We start from the raw sequence: 21,345 nt of genomic DNA, 5'->3' as shown, positions 1-21,345 counted from the left end.
ATCAGGCCCCGCCCCTCCAAGGCCACACCTCCTACTAGCCCCTCCCCCTCCTTGCCTAACATTCGCCCTTGATCTGTGACACTGCCTGGATGGACCCTGCCTGCTTGTCTAGATGGAGGGGTGTGTCTGTGTTCAAACGAGTCTACCATACAAAGGTAACATTTCTATTCGTGGCCCCGCCCACTTTTGCCTCTGGCTCCGCCCACCATTCGCATGTGGCCCGCCTCCAGAAGGAAATGCGGCCCTCGGGCCGGAAAGAAAAGATTCTGCGGCCCTGCTTAACTAACTGAGGTTCTGTCCCCTGCCTAACGGACCTGCCCCGAAGAGCTTACAATCTAACTTTGCTTCCAGCAAGGAAACGCGTCTGCGCGCACTTAACCACCGTGAAAAGACGGCACTTTTCAAACCATTTCCAGGCCCCCTTTCAAAGAGGGCTCTCGGCTCTTCCACCTCCTCCCTGCCCACCTGCACTGCGAATCACCCCCACCCAAGCGAGTCTTTCTCCACGCAAAGGGACCTCTCCCGGTGCTCTCTTGCAGCGTTTGCCTCGACCACGTGCGCCTAGGAGCCAACTTTATTTGGCTGCGGCTTTTCTTCTTTTCCAAAGGGTGTGCGTGCACAAAGGGATTATACACATAAAAAAGAGGGGGGGATGTTAGGAAATCAAAGCAAGGCTAAACTAACCACCCCCTCTCTCCCCACCCCCCGGCCAGCGGCACCCAAAAAAATCCCTGTCGCCCACTTCGCGGGGGGACATTTGCGTCTGGCTAGCTCGGAGGAGGCGCTGCTGCGCGCCTGAGGTTTGCGCAAACGGAATTGCCTCGCCAGGACTTAATCCGAAAGTCGGGGGAGCGGGGGGAGCAATTTCCCCGATTTCCTTTGCCGAGAGGGGGGAGCGCAGAATGAAACGGCGCGTCCATCGCCCTCCTCCGTCGGGGGTGTTCCTAGCGGGCCCGTCTAACCCCTCCTCCTTTCCCGTCGCCCTCCCTCGGATGGGAAGCGCAGCCTTTATAATGTGGCCCCTCCGACGGGAGCATCCTTTCCAGCGCGTGCTCTTGTCCTCCTTTTTTTGGAGGGGGCGAACCAAGCCAGCCCTTAGCTCGGGCCGAATCCTGCCTTCTTCTCTGGTTCCTTTGCGCACTTGGAGCCGCTGATTCCTTCGCTCGCGTCGTCTTCTTTTCTTGGAGAAGGGAACCCGATTCTCTTCTTGTTGTCCGTTTTTTCTTTTCTTTTTCTGCTCGCCTTGTGATCCCAAAAGGTCCGTCTAGCTGGAATGAATATATCTGAGCCTAGTTTCTGTAGAGAGGAGATACCCCAAGCCAGAGGCGACTTTTCATGGGGATCCGTCGCGGGAGCAGCCGCTGCGCCACCGCCGCCTCCGCCTCCGCCGCCTCCACCTCCTCCCGCCGCCGCTGCCTCTGATCCCGGGCGCGCCTTCGCGCAGCACAGCCGAGCCGCCGAGCCCGCCGTCTCCAGCCGGACCCCCAGCCCGGAGCCGGCCTTCGGATTTCGCCCCGGCGCAGCGGCGCCCATCGGGGGAGGCGACCCCGGCGGCGCGCTCTTGGGCACCTCGGCTGCCTCGAGCCGTTCTCCCAGCCCCGACGCCGGCTATGGCTACGGCGCCGGCTCGGGCCGTCCATCCGACGGCAAGAGCGCCGAGGATTCCCGCATCCGGCGCCCCATGAACGCCTTCATGGTGTGGGCTAAGGACGAGAGGAAGCGGCTGGCCCAGCAGAATCCGGACCTGCACAACGCGGTGCTGAGCAAGATGCTGGGTAAGCGGGGAGTGTGAGTGCACTGTGGGACTCATTGCCACCAGATGTAGGGATGATGACCACCAGGAGCTAAGGTGGCTTTGGACAGATTCACAGGGAAGCGGAATCTTAGGGGAACACAACCTCTGTTAGTTAAGTATTGATTTTTATTGATTTAGGGGGGCAGCCTCCCCCCCCCTTAGTCAGGCTTGAAAGGCTTCTCCCTCCCTCTGAGAGCACACTCAGGTGTTGAAGGAAGACCTGAGATTTCAGAAATCCTTTTTAGCAACCTATAATGGGGGCCCTCCAGAAAAGACCCTGCAAAGACCAAGCATGCTCAGTAGCAATGGGATGCTGAGGGTTTTCTAGTGGGGGGGGGGGTTGACAACTGGAGTGGGAACTTTCCTAGAGGAAGACGTAACCAGCAATCTAGACTCCTGAGCAGAGGCACCTCTCTCTATCTCTCTCTCACACACACTGCAAAATTTCATTGCAGGTCCCACTTATTAGTCATACCTGAGAAATGGAGCTTGCATGTTCCAAGGCAGTTTACCTTGGAGTAAGTTTGGAGGCTGGGGGCAAACAGGAACAGAGGTGGCCGCTGCCTTTTGTTCTGCTGGTGGGCTCTGTGAGGGCATCTGTCTGAACAGTGCAGTTCTTACAAGGATCGAAATGGAGTTTGGGAGAGGAGAGAGTAACAGCCATGAGGGAGGAAGCTCTCTCTTTTTAAATTTATTTTGAGGAATCCGTCTCTTGTGGTGGAACCTTTCTCATCAGCCCCTCTCTGCAGGTCATTCGCAGTACAATCCTGCACATGTGTACCCAGAAGTCAATTGAAGTGTGGCTCATTCCCAGATAAAGGGCTATAGGATTGTGACTTTAATCCAGATAATTTACCCATCTGCTGCACCTACAGCAGGGGAGCACATGGGCAGATCACTTCCCTCTTGCACTCCTTACTGCACACGCTTGTAAATGTTTCTCACAAAGCTGAGAAAGCAGCCAAAGAGAGTCGTTTTCAAATCAAATGTGCATTCTGGCCAAGCGTGTGGTTTTAAAACTGAAATGCATTGGGTGTTATTCTATGAAACGTTGCTCTCAGTCCCCTCTTCTCCCGAAAGGATACAGTTCAAAGACTAGAAGAACATTTTCCCTTGCACCCTTTTACTAATTTCACTTCCTCGGGATAAAAAGATCCGCAGTCAATGAGTAATAAGAGGCCCTGAAAGATGAACACATTTAGAAGCTTTTTGGCTTTTTTCGCTTCGTCTGATGATGCAGGACATTTCATCTTCAATTGGGAGGTGTGTATGGGGAGGGATGCAGAGACATACAGATAAGCAGAGAGTGGGATGAAGATTGCACATAGAAGGGTCCCCAAGAACCCGAGATACAAAAGGTAACGGTCTGTCTATCACATTTCTATCACAAACCTAAATTTACACAACGTAGGAAGCTGCCACATCCTGAATCATTGGTCCATCTATCTCAGTACTGTCTACACAGACTGGCAGCAGCTATCCAGGACTTTGGGAGGGGGTGGGGTCTCTCCTAGCCATATCTGGAAATGCCAGGGATTGAACTTGGGGCATTCTGCATGTGAGGCAGATGCTCTATCATTGAGCGATAGCCCTTCCCCACGCCCACCCCTTATTGCAAGGTAAGAGCAAATTGACTCATTCACAACAACAAACCACAAGCTTCTTGTGCTAATTTTATTGAAAGATAGGCTATTAGGAGGAATAGAGAGATAGTGCAGCATTCATGTGTCGGCATGCATTTGTTTGACTTGGTTGAAATAAAGTATCTAGAGGGACGCAAAAGGGCTGTAGGGTTCGTTGAGGGAAGTATTTGTGACATTACAAGCACTGGGCAATCAGCACTATGCACTGCAGTTTCTATTGCAGAAAGCCAGAACTGGTTTCTTCTGAGCTCAGCCCTGGGCAGGGTGTTCTGCATCTGTACTGAGTTCAGTACAAAGCTAAACAGCAGTCGCTACATCTGCAGTAAAACCATGGTCAAATCCACCAAAATTTATTATTACACAGAATAAAAAGTGATTCTCAAATAAAATGTGTGGATTAGATCTTAGACTCCCCTTTGCAACTGACCGCTAGCCCAACCATTTCTTTCTTCCTAATCTTCCTAGCCTCCAGGGCATAGAGAGCCACTTTATAAGTCTTTACGCACCCTTACTTTTTTGTAGTGTGAATCTTGATTAAGTCCAAATTCAGCATTATCAAATTTGCAACAAATAGAATGGAAAGGGGTTAAGTAACTTGTTCCATTTGTGCAAGGTTGTATGCTTTCACAATGGAACTTCCTCCCTCAAATTTGTTTTGGGGGTTCTCCCAATCCACTGGGGCAGATTTGGAGAGGGCACAGGATGTGCACAGAGGGGACAAGATAGGGGAGTTCTGTTGCACAAGCAAAAATCCTTGCACTAACAGAGTAAGTACATTGGATACCGCCCAGACAAAATGCCATTTCCCCTTGTCCTTGGAAGCGGTCAAGGAAAAAAGAACTCATTAGTTCTCTTATTCCCCCACCCTTTCCTGAACACCTATCTAGAAACGAGAGAGAGACAAGCTCCTTAAAAATAATTCCATATATTATATACCTTAGCTAGCCATCCCCTTGCAAAGTGTCCAGGGTCCTCTAGCCATATATACCATGTATGGACGTTAATTACTATGGGAAGGAATGTGGGAGAGAGCCTTTTCTAAACTGAAAGCCTATTGTTCTGCAATGTGGGTATCACATTTGCATTTCAGAGTAGACAAGAGAAATACAAAAAATCACTTGCAAAGAAGCTGCCATCACTATGGTTGTGTGAAAGCAACATAATGCACTCTTATCAAAAATCTGCACTTTGGTTTCCCCTCTCTTTAACTACCGTGTGTGTGTGTGTGTGTGTGTGTGTGTGTGTGAGAGAGAGAGAGAGAGAGAGAGAGAGAGAGAGAGAGAGCGCGCGCAAGTAAGGAAGAGCAGGGAAAGAGAGAGATGTTTCTAGTCGAAGTGGAATCTCCATCACATCAAAAATCACAGCAGGGTAGGAACTTTATCAGAACCCATGAAAACGTTTAAAATAGTGAATGCACTCTCAGGTTCTCCAAAACTCTCCATCGGACTGGATGATAAACTTGATCTCCTTCTCCACACCCTATTTTACTTGGCATCCAGGCTAATGAGATAGTTCACCATCTTGTGATATCTTGGATGGTCTTAATAATGTTTTTGTGGATTTTGGGGTTGTTCTCATGGATCATACCAAGAGATCTCGAACATATCAGGGACATGGAGCTATGATCTCCCAGAGGATCTACTGTACCTTCTTGGCATACTCTCTCTCTCTCTGTTTGTTTGTTTGTTTGTTTGTTTGTTTGTCTCCCTCCCTCCCTCCCTCTCTTTCTCTGTCTTTCTCTCCTCTCTCGGGTCTGGCATGGTTAAGACACATGGTGAAAAAACTGGAATCTAATGTCCCCAAGGTGGGCAGGGCCTGATGAGATGACCTTTTGGTGATTGGACATGTATGGTTTAAAAACAACAACAGCGTCCAACTTCCCAGTGTGAGATACTTTAATGCAGGCATCAGCAAACTTTTTCAGCAGGGGGGCGGTCCACTGTCCCTCAGACATTGTGGGGGGCCAGACAATATTTTGAAGGGGGGAAATGAACAAATTCCTATGCCCCACAAATAACCCAGAGATGCATTTTAAATTAAAGCACACATTTTACTTAGGTAAAAACACGCTGATTCCCGGACTGTCTGCAGGCTGGATTGAGAAGCCGATTGGGCCGAATCCAGCCCCCACGCCTTAGTTTGCCTACCCATGCATTAATGCGAATACTGCCTATTGTTTAACGGCCTTTGTATGCTGCAATTATTACGTGAGCAATAGTTTGGGCTTCTGAAGCAGGTGAAGGACTTGAACCCTTGATCTGCCGGAGCCCTTAATTCTCCCCTGTTTCTGCTGTAGCTTCACGCCTGTGTTTTTCCTTTCCAGGCCAGTCGTGGAAAGCGCTCAGCGCCAACGACAAGCGCCCCTTTGTGGAAGAGGCAGAGAGGCTGAGGATCCAGCACCTGCAGGACCACCCCAACTACAAGTACCGCCCCAGGAGGAAGAAGCAAGCCAAGAAAATCAAGAGGATGGAGCCCAACATCCTCCTGCACAATCTCTCCCAGCCTTGCGGCGACGGCTTTGCCATGAACCACCGGGCTGGTGGCGCCATCGGGCACCCGGGCCATGCCCAGCCTCCTCCGCTCAACCACTTCAGAGAACTCCGCTCGGTGAGCTCTGATATGGAGAACTACGGCTTGCCGACCCCTGAGATGTCCCCTCTGGACGTCTTGGAGCAGACGGAGCCTGCCTTTTTCCCTCCACACATGCAGGACGACTGTGGCGTGATGTCCTTCCGAGGCTACCACCACCACCCTCCTCCTCCTCCTCCACCGCCCCAGATGGAGTTTACCCCGGAGAAAAACCTGGGGAGGAACATGCCCATGGGCTATCCGCAGAACCCACCTCACCTGGCTGATGCCATGAGGACTCCCCACCCACCTGGTATGTACTACAACCAACTATGCGCCGGAGCCGCCAACGGGCTTTCTGCCCACCTGGGCCAGCTCTCCCCGCCGCCCGAATCTCACCACCTTGACGGCGTGGAGCACTTGAACCCCAACGAGCTCTGGACAGAAGTGGACCGCAACGAGTTTGACCAGTATTTGAATATGAGCAGGACTCGTCCCGATCCTTCGGGGTTTGCCTACCATGTCTCCGTGTCCAAAGTGACTCCACGGAGCCTCTCCTGCGAGGAGAGCAGCTTGATATCGGCCCTGTCCGATGCCAGCAGCGCTGTCTATTACAGCACCTGTATCACTGGGTAGAGCTGTGCTTGCGTGTTCAGCAAGGGGAGAGGGGTTCGAGGCTGAGCCCGGTTTAACCGTCATCTCCCTTCCCCCAGGGAACCCTGGGAACCTGCAAGGGGGAACCGTGGGATCTTGTACCTGAATGCCGTCTCCTAACCACAATTCCCAGGACCCTTTGAGCCGGTTAAACCAGTATGAATTTGACGGAAGCTCAAAACCTACACGTACCCTTAGGGAAAGGCATAATGCGCAGGTGCTAACCTCTTTTTTTGTTTGCTCCAAATGAGAGCAGCTTGGTTTCCCATCCCTGTGGGGCACCTTGTCCTTCTAACAAATTTATTCTTACCTGCTGAGAGACGGCCCAGCTCAGCTAATGTGCCCGTCCTTTGAGAAACAAGGGCCAATCTGCCGAGGAGTGAGCAAAAAACATCTGCAGGAACTTTGAAACTGTTGCTGCGGAGATTTGCTGCAGAGAAACTATTTGCCCTTCTACTGTTGCGTCCCAAGCAGGGCTTGGGAACCTCACCCCTGAAGCTTGTGGAGTTTTCTGCATTTAAGGGCCTCTTCACACTTAAACAGATTTATTATTATTATTATTATTATTATTATTATTATTATTATTAGTGTCCACCCAAGGTCATTCAGCATAAAACCCATGAGTGTCACTGTCAGGATTTTTCATTCTCTCCCGTGCCGCAGAGCATGTGTGACGTGTGCATGTCACAGATGTGTTTGCAGAGCAGACATGTGTGCATCGTGCTCATCTGAGAGCAAGGGACTGGATCGACTTTGCTCTGTGTGAAAGAGCCCTTAGATCCCCTGCCTTGCACATTTTTAGCTGAAGCGCTGGGTTGGGGGGCCAAGACACGGGACCCTGCCCTCTTCCTTGTTCAGCGTAATGTGCCAATCATCTCAGAGTCCCACTGCAAGACCCGACATTCATCTAGCTGAGATAAGAGTGCCCACCTATATATCCCCACAAGTGCCTTCCTTTCCATCAGCCTTCCAAACCCTCTCCCCTTGCCTGTCAACATTGCAATATTTAGATTATCTCATTAAATGCATTGCTTGGGTTTTTTTTGTTTTTAAAAATAATAATGCTGAACCACTGATATACTGTATTGCTATGTAGCACAACGAGATAGACTGTTTGAAAGCAGAAGGAAACTGAATTCATAGGGTGCCGAAATGTGTGAGGGCGGACAGTTTTTCTGGACCTTTTACTGCCCCGGAGGGAATTACCGTGGGTGCAGCTTTTCCTCGCGCCTGCAGCATTATAACATGACAAGCCGCAAGATGCTGAACTCCTTTCCCTCTGGATTGTTGGAAAAAGTTCAGGAGCCTGGTTCTCCGGTGCATTTGATCTCTTCCAGTGCTTAAGATGTCTGTACTGTAAGTCTGCGTAACTGGGGAAGCAGGGTGGGGAGGCAGTGGCTCTCAACATCTGGGTTGTTTTTTTAGCAGTGAAGCAAGGTTTGTTGTTCTTCAAAAGCAGGCTAGCCGCCTGACCCGGAGCTGAATTGCAAGCTGTCCGATTTGAAGCATCACCCAAGTCCTAGAACATGCTGGGATCTGGTGGCGAGTGGGCAGTCTGCAACCCAACGGAGCGCATGGCAGCAACAACAAAAATCCTTTCACTGTCATGCTTCTGCATTGCACCCCGAGGGCACCGTCGTGGGGTAAAGCTATAGTCATGCCTAAAACAGGTTGGATTTAACTGGCTTTTGCAGGAGGGGGAGCACTGACGGCAGTGCGGTTTGAGACCTTCCATAAAAGAGGATGGGCATCAAGGCAGGGAAGTAGCCAAATTGTGACGAGGGAGGGTTTTAAGACTGGTTAAAGTGGTATGCAAGTGTGATGAAGGGAAAGGCTTGAAACAGCCATAAAAATAAAATAAAATTGACAGATGGTCCTTTTAGGCTGGCATAGCTTTACCCAGATTGTGCCCGTTCACTTCAAAGCCAACCCACTGATTTCAGTAGCTTCCAAGTATTTTAGAAATCCATTCTCGAGTTAATTTCCCCCGGATGCTTTTTCATATAATTTCAATTCCAAGCATCCCTATCAGAAAGCTCACAGAACCTGCTTCAACTCAGCTTCCCTGTGAACTTCTGCGTAAATCCCATTGAATCAGCTCTGCTAAGCTTTGCCCATGTAAACCCATGATCTTTGCAGTCACACTGATGGAAGCGTTGGAGTGGAGGTGAATTTGAAGCTGCCATGTGAGATCCGAGCCACTAGCCCACTGCCATCTCTGACTGGTGGCCGTAATTCAAGGACTCAGGGCAAGAATCTTTCCCCGCTCCTCTGGGATCCTGTGAGCTGGTGGCACCCAGGACTGAAACCGGGACCATTGTCTTGCAAAGCAGATGTTCTGCCACTGGCCTACGGCTCTTCCCGAAACAGGCAGCTGCTTCAGACCAAGTCAGACTACTGGCCCATCTCAGTACTGCCCATGTTGACTGGGTTTCAGAGGGGAAGCCTCTGCCTGGGAATGCAGGTGATTACACCTGGGACCTTTTTTCATGCAAGCAGATGCTTTGATGCTGAGCCACAGCCGCCCGTGTTTTCAGGATGGAGGTGTAACTTCCAGCCTTCCACTTTCCCCAAGGTCTACGCCATGCCTGGAGAACCAGCACTTTCAGAGTTAGGTTATTAAGGCTTAAGGAGAAGCAAGTCAGGGCTTATCCACACTGACCTACGCTCCGCATTCCTAAGCAGAGGTCCACACTTTCCAGGTCTGTGTCCAACAGTTTTTTATTAATATTATTTTTGCTTTCCCTGCGAAAACCCGCTCTTTGCCACTGAATCAGAGCAAATGGCAATTTGCAGAAAACTCGAATTGCCATTTGCTCCTAATCAGCAGTATGGATCCAATTTTCTTGGGGAAAGCAGATGGGAGAGAGAGAAAGAGAGAGAGAGAGAAAGAAAGAAAGGAAGGAAGGAAGAAAAGCACTCTGAAATGGACTGGGAAGTGCGACCCTATGCCTAGAAAGCATTGGGGAGGGAAGGGCAGTAAGGATGAGCTCTAATAAGGTGTTCAAAACTGGGAGTGATTCTTTTGCAATGATTGTTCTGGGACAGAGACTAGTTTAGGGGTGCCAAACAGGCACATTTTTCACTGTATCAAGATTATTATCTTTCATTTGAACCATAGGACTATATTTTTACTAAGTCTTTTTTTATATCTTATCTATCTATCTATAAATGATATTTAATTTGTTCAGGCATTTTATACTACCGAATGTCTTTTCTGTCTCTTTTGGTAATAAATCAAAGGGTATCTGTGTCACGGAAAGCATTTATGTAGCAAGCGAATTAAAACAAATCTAAAGAACAGAGGAGCGAGGGGCAGTTTTAACACGTAAAATTGCACACAACAATTTTCTGGAATTTTGGGGGGGATAAGGAGAGCATTTTCGAAAGCCACGAGACCAAGGAGACTCGATCCCACGGTGTGTGTGGGGTGAATCTGTATAAAACCCCGTCGAAATGAATTGGCAGCTACACAAGGACCCTGCTAGAGTTTGTGCAGAAGACCGTCCCAAATAATGTTGCTGGCTGGTTAATTGTTAAGACATATTTTCCTAATTCCATGGCTCTCATGTGCTTGCTATGTGAACACATGTTTCTCCCCCCAATAAATGTTGTCCCCAACCATTTCCAGATTTCTCTGGCAGTCGATTCCTGTTTAGACTGCGCATTGGTTTCAAGGGAGCACCTCCTACCAAGCACTGGGCAAGGTTGTGTTTGTGTGTGAAAGGCCTTCTCTATAGATAGGAGAGAGTGGGTTTGATCCAGGCTCAGTTGCCAATGCAATCCAGTGTACGTGCCTATTTTCCCAATGTTGTGTAAGCTGCCGATGTGTTTGGTCGGACGTGCCATCTGTTCTCAGATTTGAGGAGGCGGGGAACAACCCCCAGTCCTCTAATAAAACGACGTGATATCCTTTTCTTGACATGTCTGTGTGTGGTTTTTGGGGTTTCGTTAACACAACTGCGCACAAGCTGCGCTAAAGGGGCTCTGCATTTGCACGTCGGAGCCTGCAGAAATTGGGAATAATATTAAAAGCCTGCTTAGATCCGTTGATTTCGCCGTGCTAATGTGGCTCCTCGCATGTGTTCTGATGCTTTGTTTACAGCCTGACACATAAGACGGTGACGTCAAAGGGCTTGGGTGAGAGCCAGTTGGTTTCCCACCCACCCTCTTCCCTGTCCTAAACATTATTGTGATTGTTTGCAGCGCTAGCTTAAGATCTCATCACATCATCTTTTGTTATGTTACTGATGCACTGGAGGACACATGTCCCCCGTTTCAAGCACATTGTTTCTCTGGCACAGAAATGTCTTTGAGCATTATTATTGTTTTTTTGCACCAGGAATGCCTTTCAGTCTCCTGTGCTTCACTTGCTCATCATCACCGCTAATGCTGTATATGGAGAAGAAAGCTCTTTTTGAAAAATCAGCTGTAGATTCTTGGTTCATGCGGTGCTTTCATCCAGTTTCCAAAGACAGGGAATTCAAGGAACAGGGCTTGCTGTTGCTCATGAAAACACTCTGGGGAATGGGCAATTAAGTTCCGATCAATAGAACTTAATTCCATAGCAATGCAAACTTAATTTCACTTGGGCTATGCTGTCTTTGATGTTGCAAGATGTTTCCCAAGACAGCTCTCTGTTGCCTGATGGGCGGTTTGCCTTTCTTTTGGCGCTTCCATTGGGCAAAGCAGTTGGCCATTTTTACCTTGTGAATTTTTCACAACAACCTTATTAGTTATTACCAATCCTCTCTGTTCTCTCCCTCCATATTTCTGCTGTGTTTTTGTACACAATGTATGCTAAGACTCCGGTTCCAAAACAGCCCCTTGATGTAGATTTTCTTTCTTTCTTTCTTTCTTTCTTTCTTTCTTTCTTTCTTTCTTTCTTTCTTTCTTTCTTTCTTTCTTTCTTCCACTCCTTCTTTGTCATATTTTAACCCCATCCAATTAATCAAGCTACACATTGGCTTTTTTTTTAAAGCCCCCGTGAATGTGCTTAGAATATATCTAGGAAGGAAAATGTCAGTCCATTGCAGAAAAATGCTAATGACATCTGTTCATTGAATGATGGCGATGATTTAAAACAGATTTCTTCTTCGCCAAGGAAGGTTTTTATTTTATTTTTTATGAGTCCCCTTTCTTTCTCTTTCTCTCTTATTGTTGCTGTTGGCAAAAAGATGTTGAGTGGCCGAGAGGGGGGTGTGATCTTTAAACCAACCCTACTCGCTTTAGAGAAGTTTTAAAAGGAAAACTCCATGGGTGTAAAGGATTGGGTTTTCAACACTTGCAAAGAACACTTTAGTTTTCAAATACCGATTTGGAGGCAGGTTCCAGTCAAAATGACGGGTGACAAATTTCGTTTCCATTTGCAGCCCGTTAACAAGGCCAAGGAAGGTAAAGGATTGAGAAGGGGAAAATTACATCACCAGCAAAACAGGAGGACTGGCCCTTTGCCATGGTTGGGGCATCCAATTGGAGCCAGAATGGTTGGCGTTTGCTCCCCCCTCCCACCCCCAGCTTTGTAAAGAAATAGGAAACATCCTGTGTATATCCCTGAAAATGACTATGTCAGGAAATGGACTTATAAAGGCCGAATGACATTATAGTCCCCAGAAACAAATCTGGAAGGAAGGAGGTGGGTTTTGGGACCGGGAGGGGGAAAGACCAGCTCTTGACTTCTCTTGCAGGTTATTGCTATGCGATCACTTCCTGAGGTACAAAGGAGAAACGCACACATGTCCATTCGTTCCCCTTCTCGGCCACTCACAGGAAAGTCTTGAACGATGGCTGAGGAAACCATGCTGCTAGTCCCTTTCACCAACTAGAGTTCCCAGCCCCGTTAGGTGGGTTCATCGTAGAAGGAGAAGCGCCTGGGCTCTCCGTTTTGCGGGGAAGCCCCGCCCTGGAACCAGAAGCCCCGCCCTCTCCAATACGTATTCTTGCCACTGCCGGGGCCTCCTTGAGCCTTGCTCTCATCTATGTCAAGTTGCCAACTTCCCAGAGGGAAAGGAAGTTGATTACTGGCATGCCTCCATTGGCATGTAATTACATCTAAAAATCAAGAGCGGGACGCCAAACTCCTGTACAGCCTAATGGACTTCTTGGCGGTTTGTCAAGTCCTGCATATATTTTTTTCTCTTGGACCAGCTGCAGAACTGAGCAACCTGGCTTTATCCTGGCTCTGTTCCTACCCATCTGGCTGGCACCATGCAGGATATATGTTTGTGTGTAGAGAGAGAGGGAGAGGGAGCGCCACTGAGTGAGATCATCTAGTGATATGGAGAACAAAGTGTCATCAATATAAGGCAGATGAGTTGGTCCGTGTTTGCAAACTCCAAGATCCAACACCTCTGTTGGAACCAACCAAAATGTTGCAAAATAGCGTACAATTTTTCAGATGTCCAGAACGCTTCATGAGATGAGATGTCTTCTGGTGAAGAGTTTTGGAGCTCTCTAGATGGCTCAGAACCAGTCTAGAAGCTCTAGATCAGAGGTCAGCAACCTAAGGCCCATGGGGCACAAGCAGCCCATGGGGGTCGTTTAACCAACCCATGGGGGTCATTTAGGGAAGCTTAGGGAAGTTTTTAATATTTAATGCTGTATTGTTTTTAACACTCGATTGGAAGCTGCCCAGAGTGGCTGGGGAAACTCAGCCAGATGGGCGAGGTATAAATAAATAAATAATTATTATTATTATTATTAATTTTTTATTTTTTAACCGGCCCGGGGACCCCCGCCACCCGCTTGGTTGGCTCCTGTACACCACACTAAACTGGTGTGGAGCAGAGCAGGGACCGCCTTCCGTGATGCTGGCTGGCTTCCCATTGGCTGCAGGAAGCTCCTATAGAAACCATAGAAGAAGAAGAGGAGGAGGAGGAGGAGGAGTTTGGATTTGATATCCCGCTTTATCACTACCCGAAGGAGTCGCAAAGCGGCTAACCTTCTCCTTTCCCTTCCTCCCCCACAACAAACACTCTGTGAGGTGAGTGGGGCTGAGAGACTTCAAAGAAGTGTGACTGGCCCAAGGTCACCCAGCAGCTGCATGTGGAGGAGCGGAGACGCGAACCCGGTTCCCCAGATTACGAGTCTACCGCTCTTAAACAACAACACCACACTGGTTCTCAGTGGTTGACGGGGCACAGCTTGTGGGCGTGCAGGGAAAGGGGAGGCCTCTGACAAAGCCGCAGAGCTCCCCCACTTGCTGGGACGCTCCTGAGAGGCCAGAGCCCTGGCACAACGCACCAATAAGCCCAATAGGAAAGACGGCTCCACGTACCACATTTTCCAATCCGCTTTTGCTCAAAGCAATTTCTCTCTATTTTCTCATGTTTTCTCTAATCAGTGCGTATTTATGCAGGCTTTACCCTGGCACATGCATTTTTCTATACATTATTTGGCTGGGAAATGGCATCACAACACGTAGAGATTTTGAAGGACGGGTGTGTTTCAGTTCCCTGTGTTGTAGGTAGGTTCGCCTTTCAATGCAAACGGAACCGAATTTCTCCTGCATCTCTACTCCTGGGTCCACAGTCCTCTGAGTTAAGGTGTGTTGCAACTGTGACACTCCGACTCTGTACAGTGGTACCTCGGGTTAAGTACTTAATTCGTTGCGGAGGTCCGTTCTTAACCTGAAACTGTTCTTAACCTGAATTACCACTTTAGCTAATGGGGCCTCCCGCTGCCGCCGTGCCGGTGGAGCACAATTTCTGTTCTCATCCTGAATCAAATTTCTTAACCCGAGGTAATATTTCTGGGTTAGCGGAGTCTGTAACCTGAAGCGTCTGTAACCCGAGGTACCACTGTATTTGCCCTCCCCACCCGCAGGTGCAAAGTGCACTGGGATAGACAGAGTTTTGACACCAGGTGAAAATGGCTGCTCATTCCATGCATTTGCAAAAAAAAAAAAAAAGTTCCCTCGCCTGATTGACGCATATTGTCTGTTTTTATTATAAATTGCCTTTTGGTTTTAAACACAGTATGAGGAGTCTCTATGGGAGTATATTCTATTTAATAATGGGGTTTCAGAGTTTTTAGGGGGCTAACCAGGTTGGGATAGCTGGGATAGCAGGCTATTGTTGGTTTTTGTTGGTTTTTGAATGTCTTATGTAGATTTTTCAATTTCGTTGTTCTGTATGGGACAACGACAATAAAGATATCATATCATAAAGATCCTTTTATTGTATTTTAATGCCGATCCTTGCTCTGGAAATTGATGAAGAGCAGGTTGTAAATAATTTCAAACACATACATAAAACTCGAAAAGCTTTTGCATGGTGATTTTGCAACTTTGGGGTTGGCTCTGATAAAGTGAGTACTGTAAATGACACCAAGATTCACAGAGCCAATCTTATCTAAATCCACTCACTTGGACAGCTGTAAGAAGATTAGATAAATTCATGGATTTTAAAGCTATCATTGGCTGCTGAACATGCTGGCTATATTGTCCCTCTGAAGCATATGCCACTAAAGCACCAGCTTCCTGAATCTATCCTCATATCGGGATTTTAGTTCTTTCGGGGGGGGGGGGATAACACACAGGTTATGGGTCTCTAAGGGGCAATGCAATTCCCATCATTTCTACTCAGTATAAAGTAGAGGTAAAGGGACCCCTGACCATTAGGTCCAGTCGTGTCCGACTCTGGGGTTGAGGCGCTCATCTCACTTTATTGGCCGAGGGAGCCAGCGTACAGCTTCCAGGTCATGTGGCCAGCATGACTGAGCCGCTTCTGGCAAACCAGAGCAGCGCACGGATTTATGCCACAAGGTGCCATAGGAAGGCACTGGACATAGTAAAAGATCCATCGCATCCTGGTCACTGTCTCTTCGAGCTCCTGCCGTCGGGACGGAGATACAGGATGATGAAGACAAGAACGAGCCGTCTTAAGAACAGCTTCTTCTCCAGAGCGATCTCGGCCCTGAATGAGAAGCCTGGACTTTGAAAGTCATCTAATCTTCCTTGCTGTACTATACTGTATTGTTTTAATTAGTGTTTTTATGGAGCAGTCAAGTGATTTCGTTGTCCCCGAGAGGGGGCAATGACAATAAAGATATTATTATTATTATTATTATTATTATTATTATTATTATTATTATTATTATTATTAAACACTGTTTACCTTCCCGCTGGAGTGGTACCTATTGATCTACTTGCACTTTGACGTGCTTTCGAACTGCTAGGTTGGCAGGAGCAGGGACCGAGCAACGGGAGCTCACCCCGTTGCGGGGATTCGAACCGCCAACCTTCTGATTGGCAAATCCTAGGCTCTGTGGTTTAACCCACAGCGCCACCCGTGTCCCTCCTATTCATTATAGTGGGATTTTATTTCATACAGCATAGTTTCGAATTTACAAGTATCTCTCCCCACGACACCTACAGAAATTTAATAGGTTCATAGGATTGTAGATTTTTGAAGGGACCACAAGGGTCATCTAGTCCAACCCCCTGACATGCAGGAATCTTTTGCCCAACGTGGGGCTCGAACCCAGAACCCTGGAAGGCAAAGCTGCTGAAGGGCGCAGATTGTATTCTGCTAGAATGGGAAACAAAAGATGAAGAGGTGAAATCAGTCATGATTAAATGGGCACAAGATATAGGTCATAATATATTGTTTGAAGATTGGGAAAGACTGTGGAAAACCGATTTAAATTTTACAGACTGTTCTTTATTGAAAGAAAATTACATGAAAATGATGTATAGATGGTACATAACACCAGTACAGATAGCAAAAATGTATAAAACTGGTTCAAATATATGTTGGAAATGCAAAGAAAAAGAAGGGACTTTTTATCATATGTGGTGGGATTGCAGAGAAATTTTTTTTAAAAAGGGAAATGATATATAATGAATTGAAGACAATGTTCAAATTAACATTTGTAAAAAAAGCCAGAAGCATTTTTGTTAGGGATTGTAGGAAAAGACCTGCCAAGGAAAGTGAAGAACATATTTATGTATGCAATAATGGCGGCAAGTCTTAATAGCACAAGGATGGAAGAATGAATAAATCCTGACAAAAGAACTGTGGCAAGAGAAATTGATGGACTATGTGGAACTGGCAAAGTTGACGTACAAACTGCGCGATAAGGACAACTGTGACTTCAAAGAAGAATGGGAACCTTTTACAAAGCGCTTAAAGAAACAACAAAATGAACTGGACTCCTTGGCAGGCTTTGAATAAATGGACACAAATTTATTTGTTAATATAATAGATGGATAACTTAGAGATTTTTACATTTTTATAACATAAAGAGAATAATATGTGTTAATAAATCAGAAAGAGGAACTGAGGGAAGTCGGAGGGGGGAGGGGAGTATGTGGGGGAGATAGGAGGGGAAGAATGGGGGGAAAATACAATTGTTGAAATAATTTGTTATGTAAAAATAGTCAATAAAAAAACTTTTTTTTAAAAAAAAAGAACCCACGACCCTAAGATTAAGAATCTCATGCTCTACCGACTGGGTTTTGCATGCCTTGCTTTCAATTGGACATGTTATTTAATTTTTGTGATTGTTTACTGATCTCTGTGGTTTCATAGTCATTTTAAAACTAATAAAAATAAAAAATTTAAAACCTACTAGCTTCCTGAAGCCATCTAGTTGGTAGATGCTATGAGGGGGCTGGATCCCTTCTGTCATAAATTCTTAGGGTGCGCACACATAGCAGACATACACTCCACAGAAAATCAATCCTTCGCCCTTCAAGATTTGGGAAACATTCCCTGAGAAAATTACACATTATTTTAGCACACGGAACAATCCCGAAATCAACCTTAGATTTTCTAAATATTTCCTCTGCAGAAGGAGATATCTTGGAGAAACCTTTCCCAGTCATTCTTTTCACTTGCAAATCCTTCAAATCCTGCCTTAAGGGCATATTTGTGTCTGAACAGGGTGGGCCTGGGACCTATATCCAAGAACTAAAGTATTTACCATCTCAAAAGAATGGCCAGACTGCCCAGGTAATGCAATCAGTAAAACATTATCAGGCATCTTGGCAGACAGGAGAGAAGCCACGCTCAAATTTCTGATTTAGACCACCTCTTGTGATGTACAGATGATGCTTTTAGGGTGGTCTTTGGGTGAGGGGTTGGACAATGTCAAAAGCCTTTAGAGGAGCCTTGTACATCTTTGTTCTGGGTCTTCTCTGACCTCCTTGCAACAGAAAAATAAAGACCTGCCTTGTTTTTCCGCAGGATCCTGCCTCCATCCATTCTTCTCTGACCAATCATGGATTCAGGGGACTCATGTTCTTCATCCAGTCTCTCGCCACTGATAGACGGATGAGGAAAGGCCCCGCTCTCTGTTTTTGCCTTTAAGTCTTGTCTCGTTAGCAAACCCACCACCAGATCTTGTTTTGCACGCATGATGGGGCAGGTGATCTGTGGATCAAATTCTGAGAGTCTCTTATCTTGAGCCCAAATCAGACGCTGCTCTTCTAATGTCAAGGAGCCTGAAGGCAAACCTTACCAATGTCTCCCTAGACAAGATACAGAGTTCTGCTGTTGTGGAACAGTGTTTTCAAAAAAACAGAAAGTTTTTGCTGAAATAGGCATTGCCTCTGTGGCATCTGTCACTCATGCTTTCAGGGATTTCTCTCATCGTCTTGCAATAAAATGTACAAGATCTGCTGTTTACGAATTGTTACATTGGATTTTGTAGTCTTTTTTTTTTAAAAAAAAGGATTTATTGCAACATCAGGAACAAGAACAAGAAACTGGATTTTGTAATCTTGATGCTATATGGACTACAAAGTCCATGATGCAGCGTGTGACGATCAGCAAATTACAAAGGCATGGGAAACTCTGTTTGTGAATCCGTCCCTTAAGAGTACAAAACCCATGATGCAGTGTGTGGCTGTGAGCAAAATGCAAAGGTGCAGAAACCACGTTTTTGTGTGTCCATAAAAGCATACATCTGTATGAAAACAAATACATCTGTATGAAAATACATGTGTATGAAAACAACTGGGGCAGGAAAAGGGCAACAAGAAAAATGGTCACACTGCTCTAGCCGCAGAAAACATTGTTGTTGTTGTTTTGTCGTTTAGTTGTGTCCAACTCTTCATGATTCCCTGGACCAGAGCACTCTAGGCACTCCTGTCTTCCACTGCCTCCCGCAGTTTGGTCAAACTCACGCTGGTAGCTTCGAGAACACTGTCCAACCATCTCGTCCACTGTCGTCCCCTTCTCCTTGTTATGATCGGGAAATTGGGGGGTGGGTGGAGAAGAACGGCCAAAACAGCTCACACAGAGGCATGTTTCAGACAAGACTAAAGTAAGCCTCTGAGACCCCCCCCTCCTTCCAGTTCTTCTGACCCTGGGTCTTTTTATAGTTTCTTGGCAATGACTCACTTTTGTAGTTAATCACTTGATGGGGGGGGGGACTCTCCCTTTGTGAACCATTTCTGCAGCATTGCATTACTGCTCGTAACATGTGCTCCTGCGCTTTTAATGGGCACTTGAGGTTTAGGAAGCCAATAGCCCCTGCTAGAATACTTAGCAGAGATATCAAACTCAGGGACCTTCAGCTCTCGCAAGTGAAGCAATTAACTGGTCTTTGCATTTACCGCCAGCCCCCACGATGCACATGAAAAGCAGAGATTCCAGGCTAAGTGGCAGGGACAATCCATAGGGGGGAAAGGATGTCCCATTTGCCCAGGGGCCGGCAACCTAAGGCCCATGGCCCGGACAAGGCCCTTGGAGGCCGTTTAACCAGCCCACCAGCTGCCCCTAAACTGAGCCACCTGCTTGGCGAGTCCCTGCACGCTGCGCTAAACCAAGACAGCGCAGGGACTCTCTTCCGCGGCCCCGGAAATCGCTTCTGCGCATGCCCAGACATCAAAAATTGCTTCTACGCAGGGGCGATTTTCGGCATCTGGGCATGTGCAGAAGATTTTCGGCTACAGACATGTTGTTTAGTCGTTTAGTCGTGTCCGACTCTTCGTGACCCCCTGGACCAGAGCACGCCAGGCACTCCTGTCTTCCACTGCCTCCCGCAGTTTGGTCAAACTCATGCCGCAGTTTGGTCAAACCCACGATGCACATGAAAAGCAGAGATTCCAGGCTAAGTGGCAGAGACAATCCATAGGGGGGAAAGGATGTCCCATTTGCCCAGGGGCCGGCAACCTAAGGCCCATGGCCCGGACAAGGCCCTTGGAGGCCGTTTAACCAGCCCACCAGCTGCCCCTAAACTGAGCCACCTGCTTGGCGAGTCCCTGCACGCTGCGCTAAACCAAAACAGCGCAGGGACTCTCTTCCGCGGCCCCGGAAATCGCTTCTGCGCATGCCCAGACATCAAAAATTGCTTCTACGCAGGGGCGATTTTCGGCATCTGGGCATGTGCAGAAGATTTTCGGCTACAGACATGTTGTTTAGTCGTTTAGTCGTGTCCGACTCTTCATGACCCCCTGGACCAGAGCACGCCAGGCACTCCTGTCTTCCACTGCCTCCCGCAGTTTGGTCAAACTCATGCTGGTAGCTTCAAGAACACTGTCCAACCATCTCGTCCTCTGTCGTCCCCTTCTCCTTGTGCCCTCCATCTTTCCCAACATCAGGGTCTTTTCCAGGGAGTCTTCTCTTCTCATGAGGTGGCCAAAGTATTGGAGTCTCAGCTTCAGGATCTGTCCTTCCAGTGAACACTCAGGGCTGGTTTCCTTCAGAATGGAGAGGTTTGATCTTCTTGCAGTCCATGGGACTCTCAAGAGTCTCCTCCAGCACCATAATTCAAAAGCATCAATTCTTCGGCGATCAGCCTTCTTTATGGTCCAGCTCTCACTTCCATACATCACTACTGGGAAAACCATAGCTTTAACTATATGGACCTTTGTTGGCAAGGTGATGTCTCTGCTTTTTAAGATGCTGTCTCTCATGTCTTGTTACATTGCTGTTTCTACGGGGATATACGCTCGGTATTTATCACTCCTGTTATACAAAAATCTCCAAATGGGCCAAACTTCAATGTCTAAAACTCCTGGTAGAGGACAAGGATCCAGAGATCACGCTAAGGGTGGCCAAATTCTGTGCGACTGCCATAAAACTTAGGGAACAAGCTGTACTACCAAAATGATGAAGGTTTTAAATGACAATTTTAGCTTATATTTTAGTGATCAAGATTTAATATATATTTTTAACTGTCGCTATATCTGAGTTGTCTCTGTTATACCTAATTGCAATTCAATGTATTCCTGTTGTGTTTTATGATTTTCCTGATATTGTAAGTGAGCCGGAACTAGTCTGTGACTGTAATAATAAAATTCAATTCAAGTTCAGGACCGCCATACCTCAAGGACTGCCTCTTTCTAAATGAACCTACCCAGACCCTGAGATTATCTTCTGAGGCCCTCCTTCGTGTGCCCCCTCCTCAAGAGGTCCTGAGGGTGGCAATATGAGAACAGAGCCTTCTCTGCAGTGGCTCCCCGTCTGTGGAATGCTCTCCCCAGGGAAGTTCACCTGGCACTTTCATTATACACCTTTAGGTGCCAGGCAAAAACATTCCTTTTCAACCAGGCCTTTGGCTGATCCGATTTACATCCTATGCCCTTTTAAAATGTGGTTTTTTGGGGGGGGAGCTATTGGGCTGTTGTTTTATTTTTATTCGGTATCTTGTGGTTTTATATCTTGATTTTATTCTGTGAACCGCCCTGAGACCCCCGGGTATAGGGCGGTATATTCAATCAATCAATCAATCAAT

The 21,345-nt window shown here is 47.2% G+C and overlaps 1 protein-coding gene across 1 annotated transcript; it reads left to right on the top strand.

The window, feature by feature from the left end:
- The first annotated feature begins 959 nt into the window (after window positions 1-959).
- SOX18 (SRY-box transcription factor 18) lies at window positions 960-10,577 on the top strand. The gene is made up of 2 exons (XM_081917492.1): window positions 960-1,775; window positions 5,762-10,577. Exons 1-2 carry the CDS (start codon window positions 1,274-1,276, stop codon window positions 6,640-6,642), a joined length of 1,383 nt encoding a protein of 460 aa, XP_081773618.1. The 5' UTR covers window positions 960-1,273; the 3' UTR covers window positions 6,643-10,577.
- Window positions 10,578-21,345: the final 10,768 nt, after the last annotated feature.

This window comes from Podarcis melisellensis, assembly GCF_964234715.1.
Source record: "Podarcis melisellensis genome assembly, chromosome: 6".
Taxonomy (NCBI): Eukaryota; Metazoa; Chordata; class Lepidosauria; order Squamata; family Lacertidae; genus Podarcis; species Podarcis melisellensis.
Note: the sequence above shows the minus strand (reverse complement) of the source record. Positions and strands in the feature narration are given on the sequence as shown.

Bases quoted from the DNA above. Each gene is read 5' to 3' on its own strand.
- SOX18 (XM_081917492.1), top strand. From the start codon at position 1,274: ATGAATATATCTGAGCCTAGTTTCTGTAGAGAGGAGATACCCCAAGCC. The intron at 1,776-5,761 runs GTAAGCGGGGAG...TTTCCTTTCCAG, and splicing joins GGTGCTGAGCAAGATGCTGG to GCCAGTCGTGGAAAGCGCTC.